Source organism: Myotis davidii, unplaced genomic scaffold, assembly GCF_000327345.1.
Source record: "Myotis davidii unplaced genomic scaffold, ASM32734v1 scaffold292, whole genome shotgun sequence".
NCBI lineage: Eukaryota > Metazoa > Chordata > Mammalia > Chiroptera > Vespertilionidae > Myotis > Myotis davidii.
In genome coordinates, this window is record NW_006285042.1 from 2,161,879 (window position 1) to 2,171,908 (window position 10,030).

The 10,030-nt window shown below is 38.3% G+C and overlaps 1 protein-coding gene across 1 annotated transcript in view; it reads right to left on the reverse strand.

The window, feature by feature from the left end:
• MAATS1 (MYCBP-associated, testis expressed 1) overlaps window positions 1–10,030 on the reverse strand; it is a 52,499-nt gene that overhangs the window by 31,620 nt on the left and 10,849 nt on the right. Inside the window, exons 4-6 of the mRNA XM_015558499.1 lie at window positions 9,008–9,165; window positions 7,379–7,462; window positions 6,034–6,090 (exon numbers count right to left, since the gene is read on the reverse strand). Coding sequence (XP_015413985.1) covers window positions 6,034–6,090; window positions 7,379–7,462; window positions 9,008–9,165 — 299 coding nt within the window. The remainder of the gene's footprint in view (window positions 1–6,033; window positions 6,091–7,378; window positions 7,463–9,007; window positions 9,166–10,030) is intronic.

The window sequence follows — 10,030 nt, forward strand, 5'->3', positions numbered from 1 at the left end:
TTGGGGGGGGGGGAGGGGGTGTGAGGGGTGCGGGAAGAGATTGGACAATAATCGTGCACCTATGCATGAGGACAGTGGGTGGGGAGTGAGGGCGGAGGGTGGGGTAGGAACTGGGCGGAGGGGAGTTATGGTGGGAAAAAAGAGTAACTAATGTAATAATCTGAACAATAAAGATTTAATTGAAATAAATAAATAAATAAATAATAAAAATCCAGTTTCATAAGAGAGACTTAAAAAGCAATCCCATTTACCATCACACCAAAAAAATTAAGATATCTAGGAATAAACTTAACTAAAGAGGTAAAAGACCTCTACTCAGAAAACTACAGGACGTTGAAAAAAGAGATAGTGGAAGACATAAACAGATGGAAGAACATACCATGTTCATGGATTGGTAGAATCAACATCATTAAAATGTCCATACTACCCAACCTCAATCAGGACCCCAAACCAGAGAGACCCCACATCTGCTCCCTCTTTGGCTTAAGCCCTGCTTTGTCCTGAATCCCATCCTCAGACACACTCACTCTGGCTCTGGTGTCCTTACCGCTGCTCCATTCCCTCAATCGAGGCCCTGCCTCCTTCACTACCGTCCAGGCACCAGCAGCATGCACAGTCGGCCACACCATAGTCTTCTAGATTTTCCCTTCCACCCCAACAACTACATACAAAGAGGGACCTCACAAAGCTACCAAATCCTGTTCTGTTAGTCTGTGCACTACTGAATGTTTCTATTTTTTAAAGACAATATTTTTAGAGCTGTTTTAGGTTCACAGCGAAATTGAGAAGGTACAGAGATTTCCCATATACAATACACTCTGCGTAGGGGCACATGCATAGCTGCCCCATTATCAACATCACTCGCCAGAGTGGTACATTTGTGAGAAGTGATGAACCTACATTGACATAGCATAGTCACCCCAAAGTCCAGAGTTTACACTGGGGCTCAATGTTGGTGTTGTACATTCTATGGGTTTGGGCAATGTTGAAAAGGAGTGATGAGAGGGGACATTCTTGCCTTATTCCTGATCTTACTGGGAAAGCTTCAAGTTTCTCACCATTAAGTATGATGTAGATTTTTGTATATGTTGAAGAAATTCTCCTCTATTATTAGTTTATTGGGGTTCTTTTCTTTTTTTTTTTATCACAAATGAGTATTGGATACCATCAAATACTTTTTTTTGTCTCTATTAATATGATCATGTGATTTTTCTTTTTTAGCCTTTTGATGTGATGGGTTGCATTAACTAATTTATAAATGCTGAATCAGCTTTGCACACCCATGATAAATACTACTTGGTTGGATTGTGTAACATTTTTTTATACATTGTTGAATATAATTTGTTAATATTTTCTCGAGATTGTTTATGCCTATGATTATTAGATACATTAGTCTGTAGTTTTCTTCTTTTTTAAAAAATATCTTTGTCTGCTTTTGGTATTAAGACAATGCTGGCCTTTTCTTTCTTTTCTTCTTAATTAGCCTGGTTAGAGGCTCATCAATTTGAATGGTCTTTTTCGAAGAATCAGCTTTTGGTTTTCTTGATTTTCTCTATTGATTTCCTTAATCAATTCCATTGATTTATACTCTAATTCTTATTATTTCTTTTCTTCTGCTTCCTTTGGATTTAATTTGCTCATCTTTTTCTAGTTTCCCAAGGTGGAAGCTTAGATGATTGATTTTAGATATTTCTTCTTTCTGATATATGCTTTCAGTACTATAAATTTCCTTCTAAGTACTGCTTTCACTGCATCCCACAAATTTTAATAAGTTGTATTGTCTTTTTCATTTAGTTCAAAATATTATTTTCATATCTCTTGAGATTTCTTCTTTGACCCACGTGTTATTTAGAAATGTTTTGTTTAATCTTTATGTATTTGGGGGATTTTCAGTTATTTATTATTAATTTCTAGTTTACTTCTATTGTGGCCATGGTGTAATTTCTATGCTTTTATGTTTGTTAAATTGTGTTTTATAGCCCAGAATGTGGTTTACCTTGGTGAATGTTCCATGTAAGTTTAATAAGAATGTATCCTGCTGTTTTTGGATGAAGTCGCCTATAAATATCAATTACATTCCGTTGATTGACGGTGGTGTTGAGTTCAACTAGGGCCTTAATGATTTTTCTGCCTGCTAGATGTATCCATTTCTGATAGAAGGATGTTGAAGTCACCAACTATAATAGTAGACTAATCTATTTCTCTTTATCCCTGATAACTTTTCTTGCTTTGAAGTCTGCTTTATCTAAAATTATAATTGCTGCTGCTTTCTTTTAATTAGTGTTAGTATGGTATATATTTTTTCTCCATCCACTTACTTTTAATCTATTCATGTCTTTATATTTAAAATGGGTTTTGTGTTGACAAGATATATTGGTTCTTGTTGTTTCATCTATTCTTTTTTATAATGTATTTTTATTGATTTTATAGATGAAGAGAGAGGGAGAGAGAGGTAGAAACATCAATGATGGGAGAGAACCATCAATTGGCTGCCTCCTGCATGCCCCACACTGGGATCAAACCAGCAACCCAGACATGTGCCCTGACTGGGAATCGAACCATGACCTCCTGGCTCATAGGTCAGTGCTCAACCACTGAGCCATGCTGGCTGAGCTGTTTCATTCATTCTGACATAAAATATATACACAAGCACACATAATCAAATATACTGTTAATATTATTTTGAACAATCTGTCATATGTTAGATCAATTAAGAAAAGTAAAAGTGTTTATTTTACCTTCATTTATCTTATCTTTGACACTCTTCTCTTTACATAGATCCAAATTTCTGACCTATATTATTTTCCTTCTCTCTAAATAATTTTTTTTACCATTTCTTAAAAGGTAGGTCCAATGGCTACGAATTCTCTCAATTGTTATTAGCCTGAGAAAGTCTTTATTTCTCCTTCACTTTTGAAGTATAATTTTGCAGAATGCAGAATTCTAGACTGATGGATTTTCTTTCTCGACACTTTAAATTTTCACTTCTCTCCCTTCTTGCTTGCATGGTTTCTGAGATGTAATTCTTATCTTTGTTCCTCTATAGATCATGTATTTTTATCCTCTGACTTCTGTCAGAATTTTTTTTTATTGTTGATTTTCTTTAGTTTGAAAATATATGCGTCTGTGTTTTTGTTTTTTTGTGGGGTTTTTGTGTGCATTTATCCTGTTTGGTGTTCTCTGAGCTTCCTGACTCTGTAGTATGGTGGCTGGTATTAATTTGGGGAAATTCTCATTCATTATTATTTCAGATATTTCTCTGTTCCTTTCCCTCTTTCTTCTCTTGGTATTTCCATTACATGTATGTTACACCTTTGTAGCTGTTCACATTTTCTTGAATATTCTGGGGGGTTTTGAGCCTTTGTTCTCTTAGCTTTTCAGTTTTAGATGTTTTCATGAATATACCCTCTAGCTCAGAGATTCTTTCTTCAGCTATGTCCAGTCTATTAATGAGCTCCTCAAAGGTATTCTTCCTTTCTATTACAGTGTCTTTTATCTCTCTCTCTCTCTCTCTCTCTCTCTCTCTGTGTGTGTGTGTGTGTGTGTGTGTGTGTGTGTGTGTGTGTTTTAGTTCTTTCTTAAGATTTCCATATCTCTGTTTGGAAATCTGATCTTGCTGTCTACTTTATCCATTAGAGACCTTAGCTTGCTAAGTGTAATTGTTGCAAATCACTGTCTGGTAATTCCAACATTCCTGCCATGTTTGGCTCTTATGTTTATGGTCTCTACAAATTGTCTTTTTTGCTTTTTGGTATGCCTTTTGATTACTTGACAGAGAGACATGATGTACTGAACAAGAAGAATTGTAAATAGCAGGCCTTTATCAATATGGTGGTAAGATGTGGGGAAAGGAAGCATTCTATTGTCCTATGACTAGGTCTCAGACATCTAGTGATCCTCTGGATTGTGAACTTCCTAAGTGCTTCTCAGTCCTCCCCTCCCCTTATGGCTAGAAGGAGCTGGAGTTGGATAGTATTTACCTTATTATCAGTTAGGCTCTGGTCATAACCCAGTAGATTAGGCTGTGGTTATGTAGTTTCTATTAAAAGTTGACCTTGCTTAGAAGAACAGAGTGCTCGGGCATATTTCAGAATGGTTTCATCCCCTGCCTTCCCTCCACCAGAAACATGAGAAGATTTTTCTCTAATATTTATCATAAGAGACTTGTTGAGCTCCTGAAGGAAAATCTCACAAAACTGTGAAAGTTCCCCATAACTGGGTCCTCCCAAAGTTTTTAATTATTAGAGTTTTCCATAATGAGTCTCCAACAATTAATCAACTATAGTTCAGGTTTTCCTACCTGTGGCTGGTTCCCGGGGCAGTTGCTATACTCATTAATCTCTTTTCTGAGGCATTACTCCCCATGTTCATCTGACTATCTCTCTAATCTTGGGGCAGCAGTTTGCCCCGTGTCCTCCCTTCTCTATGGATCCAAGAAAAATTATTGATTTTTCAGTCTCTTCCGCTTTATGCTTATTGTTAGGACAGAGTGGCAACTTCCAAGCTCCTACATGTGGAACTGGAGACCACCATTGAACATTAGCTTTTTATTCTTTTGCCAAGATGCTTACATGGCATCCAAAGTAACAACTTCAACAGCTGTCCATGAAAAGGGGTGGCTGGAGAAGCCCAGCTCACTCCCAGACAAGTGTATAAGGTAGAATATCTTCACTACTCAGAAACTCAGCCCCACCAGAATCCCAGAGTTGACTTCAGTCAGATACTGATTCATTCTTTAAACACTTGTAAGAAAGACAGAGACTACCTAGCGTGCCAACTATCAGGTTGAACTCTCAGAGGGAATCTTTATCCTTTATGTCACAGCTATTTACGAAGGAGTGAGACACCCAGTGTTCATCAATTTAGACCTCAGAACTCCCCTCAGTTAACTGAACAACTTGTAGACCTAAAGTAATTATGACTCCCAAAGCAGGTGATCCAGTGAGCCTGCTTTTAAAGAATTACCAAAGAATCCACCTGTCTCATAGCTCCCCCTTTGCTCAAACAAAGCATTTCATGGAAAACTTGTCTACAGCTGTCCCCAGGTAAAATGACACCACACAAAGTTGTTCTGTCTAGGGGGAGAGCAGAGCATCTATTCTCCTTCTATATAAGAGCCTGAGGTGTCCACACATACTCTTAAAAAATCAGAGGAGAATTGGGAATATAATTGACATTTGCCTTGCAGACTACAGACATTTTATAACATATATTTTATTCATAAGATGCTATATCACTAGGAGTAGCCAAATCCTTGTTTGAAAGCCAAGCCCTGTCTAAATTTCTGTTCAGAAATTTGAGACCTTAAAAAAGGTTTCATTTCCTGATCATTTCATGAATACCTTGGATTTTTTTTCCTCTCATAGAAATATTAAGTTATATTGACACAGAAAAGAGCATAGCAAAAATTAGATTTTTAATGGGAAATTTTACCTAACCTGCAGCTTCACCTTAAAATAAAAAACTGTGGAACTGCACATTAATCCCAGATTCAGACCTTGTCCGTTACTTCACTCTCACCCTGGTTCACTCCCTTGTGGGACAGGAACCGTGTATGATTTATTTTTGCATAACACATTGTTTTATGTAGATTAGAATTCTAGTATTCAAAAAATATTTCGTGATGAATTACTTTTCTTGATAAACTATTGCCAAATAAATGTGTGTTTCAGGAAAGCAAAAAAGAACATTTAAAGCATTTTTAACTTTATTTTTACCATAACTCATAATGAAAAGTACATTTACATCATAACCATTATATACATATGAACATACATGTATACATCTATCCAAAACAAAAATTATAACTAAAAAACAACTTACCCTCCAGATGGCTGATGATTTGGGCTATTTATTCTATTTCACTTTTTAAAATGCTACTCATGACCCCTTAGCAGATTTCATGACATCTAATGGTTTGTGATTCAGTTTTGAAAAATATTGATTTAGAAAACTAGTTTCTGGAAACAAATATGGAAGCAAACGATAAATTAAAAAAACTAGAAAAAAAGTTTTAAAATAATGGTTACTTACTTGGTTGATGCCAAAGCAACAGTGGGTGGCATCTGCTGAAAGAATGGAAGGAACGGCCTGGGGACGAAAGGAAAATACAAACATGTGGGACTTCTACATTGTGTGCACTCTCAGTTTTCTCCCACGGAGCTTGAATATCCCATATGTCAGTAATCCTCAAACTTTTAACGTACATAAAATCACTAGGGAGGGGAGAGATTCTTGTTCAAAATGCAAAGTCCCAAGTCTAGACAAGGGGATGCAGCATATATATGGCAGAGCCAATGAAGCTGTACTTTAAACAATTGTCGCAGTGTTTCCTCTGCAGGAAAACATTACTTTGAGAAGCAATGCTCTATAGTTGGGCTTCAGCTGGTCATTAGCTTCCAGAAACTTCTCAAGTGCCCTGAGACATTCTGACATTCCCAATGATTTAGTTTTTAAAATTTCCCTTCAAAAGTCTAGGAATTGAGTATACTATGTTAAGAATTTAATATTTTTCTGAAAAAGTCAGCATCATAAAGTGTCCATAAGGAGATTGCTCATAAATAATAATGTGGACTACAAATTTTCTTTCTTGATGAAGCTCATCTTACATTAATTTGATCTGAATATATGATTATCTCTTGACTATTCATCACAAATGAAACCAAGTGAATCTTGAACCATGTTAGTTTTGGCAACATTCATACAAAGAGAGCAAATGTCATCTATTTACTCCCTTTTAACAATTTTCCCTGCACTATGACTGTCATGCTGTCTCTAGTATATCTCACTTCATGTGATGACTTTTTTTTTTCAAATATACATTCTTATTTACAGTAAAGTACAGTGAGGCCTTGACTTACGAGTTTAATTGATTCCGTGACAGAGCTCATAACTCAAATTACTCGTATGTCAAATCACTGTGATTTGACAAATCACTAGTTCGCTGCGCCAACTAGTGATGGGGTATCTGAAGCTGGCTTATATGTAGCCCGAATTTTAGCTCGCAACTCAAAGCAAAAAATCGGCCGAGAGACGGCTCGTATCTCAAAAAAACTCGTTAGTCGGGACACTCGTAAGTCAAGGCCCCACTGTTGCCTTGAAGTCAGGCAGACTTAGTTGGGATCCCAGCTCTGTCACTTGCTAACTTAGGTGAGCATGAGTAATTTATTATCCTCTCTTGGTTACAGCTTCCTTAGTGGTAAATTGGGATAATATATCCTAACCTACATTTCTGTTGTGAAAATTTAAAATATATATGTAAAGCACTTAAAGTAGTGCCTGGCACATTATATGCACTTAAAAATGATAGCAACTCTCATTATCATAAAGAGGTTCTCTACTAATATCAGGGCTCATATTCTTAGTAACTACTTTCTACCTTTCAAAATATTTATAGCGATTCTTCCCAGTAACATCAGGATCTTCATAAACTTCTTTAGGCATTTGAAAAGAAGTGTCATATCTAAAATAAAGCAGGAAAACATTATTCAAGTCTAACATATTTCCAAATACCATTTCTATTTAATATTTCTATGTCTATAAAGTAGGAGATACAAGTGTATTTCAGACTGAGAGCAAAGTCTTCTATCACATACATCTGACTGACTTTCCCTGAGCCAGGAAACCTGGAATTAACAAAAGGAAGTGAGAGTTAAGAAAAGAGTCAATTGTCATAGACACAGAGAGCAGACTGATGGTTGCCAGAGGGGAGAAGGGTTGGGGGACTGGGTGAAAAGGTTGAAGGGATTAAGAAGTACAAATTGGTAGTTACAAAATAATCATGGGGATGTAAAGTACAGCACAGGGAATATAGTCAACAAAATTATAAAAACTATGTATTGTGCCAGGTGGGTTCTGGAAATATTGGGGGGAACACTTTGTACAGTATATGGTTATCTAACCACTATGCTGTACACCTGAAATGAGTGCAAAGTAATACCGAATGTCAACTGTAACTGAAGAATAAAATTTAAAGTTCTTTTTAAAAAAATAAATGAATTACTTGATTTATTTTTAAAAAAAAAAAAAACAAGAAAGGAGTCAATTTATAAAATCCCACATTTAAAAAAAATGCCTACTTTTAATTAATAGCACATGAGAGTAACAGTTTTAAAAGACAACTTTTGATATCCAGGCTGAAAAACAGCATTTAAAAAAAATGTTTACTAGGTATAAACTAGTAAATAATCAAAAGAATAAGAAATTCAGGACACTTGTCTGTGAAGGTGCTTTGGCTACAAGTTTCAAAAACATATTTTAGATACTACCAGAAAAGTACACATCCAATTTCTAAGATGGATCAAAGGAACAACAAATTCAGTCACCTCCACCTGTGGTGGCAAGATGTCAATGTATATATATATATTAGAGGCCCAGTGTATGAAAATTCATGCACTGATGGGGAGGGGGTCCCTCAATCTGGCCTTCCCCCTTTCACAGTCTGGGAGCCCTCAGGGGTTGTCCTACTGACAGCTTAGGCCTGCTTCCCCGGGGGAGTGGGCCTAAGCCGCAGTCTGGCCTCCATCTGCAGGAGCAACTGGCCGATCAGGGGAAGGCGATGCCCCCATCATGCTTCTGCTGCTGCCACTGCCGGCCACCATGGCTGTCTGAACCTCGGGCCCTCACAGCGGCAGCCGCCATCCGCGGCCTGCCTGAGCCTCGGGCTGGCCCTGGCAGTGGCAGCCACCATCCACAGCTTGCCTGTGCCTCGGGCAGCCACTGCGGCTTTGTCCAGGACGTCCACCCTAATTAGCATATTACCCTTTTATTAGTATAGATTCACTCCAACCTTCTGAGACCATCTGCTAACCAATAAACCTATAACCACTGCTCCTGCATCAGGCTTGGTTTTATTAAAGGGGTTAAGAGAGAGAATTTGGGGTCCACTGGCCTAGGTATAGCATCAAAATTATACATTTTAAAATAATGCAAAATAAATGAATATTTTTAATATGAAAAATGCATTTATTAAAAACATGAGTAGCAGCTGAAGCTACTAGACACTTACATGCCAAGTTGCTGGAGGGTTTCTCTCCGTTTCTGCTCATGTCCCCTCCATTCCCGACTGATGAATGGTGGGACGGGATCTGCCTTGCTCCAATATAGAGAATGTCTTGGATAATGGATCAGGTTACTGAACATAGTCCTAAACCTGGGAACTTTCCTCTAATGTTAGGCAGGGAGAAAAAGGACAAAATTATGCCATCAGATTTTCTAAAGCCTTTTACTTATATTGCAAACTGTTTTTAAAGGGTAAAAAAGAGTGTATCTGGCACAGAAAGAAGGGTTATTGGCATATACATAGAATATCTCTGGAAGAATACCCAAGAAACTAATGACAATGAATGATTATGTAAAGGGAACAGAGGGCTAGAATTTACTTCATATTGTATATGCTTTTGTACTTCTTGAATTCTTTTAATACAGGTATATATCACTTTCCCCATTTAAATAAGTTAGGTTATAATGAGTCCTTTATTCATTATTAGAGGCCTGGTGCACGAAATCTGTGCACAGGGCAGGCAGGTCCCTCAGCCCAGCCTGCACCCTCTCGCAATCCGGGACACCTCGGGGGATGTCCGACTGCCAGTTTAGGCCTGATCCTGCAGGGACATCCCTCTTGCAATCTGGGACTGCTGGATCCTAACCACTCACCTGCCTGCCCGCCTGCACACCCCTAACCATTTGCCTGACCGCCTGAACACCCCTAACCATTTGCCTGGCCGCCTGATCGCCACTAACCCCTCACCTGCCTGCCTGATCGCCCCTAACCACCTCTGCCTCGGCCCCTGCACCCGGGACCCAGGCTTCCCTCCCCTGGCAAGCCGCAGGCACCCAGGACCTGGGCAACTTTGCCTGGGCAGGCACCTGGGACCCCGGGCGGTACCACCTGGGCCCCAGCTTTGTCAGGAAGGACATTCGGAATGACTTCCAGAAGACATTCTGTCTATCTGGTCTAATTAGCATATTACCCTTTTATTAGTATAGACTAGAGGCCCGGTGCACAAAAATTTGTGCACTCGGGGGGGTA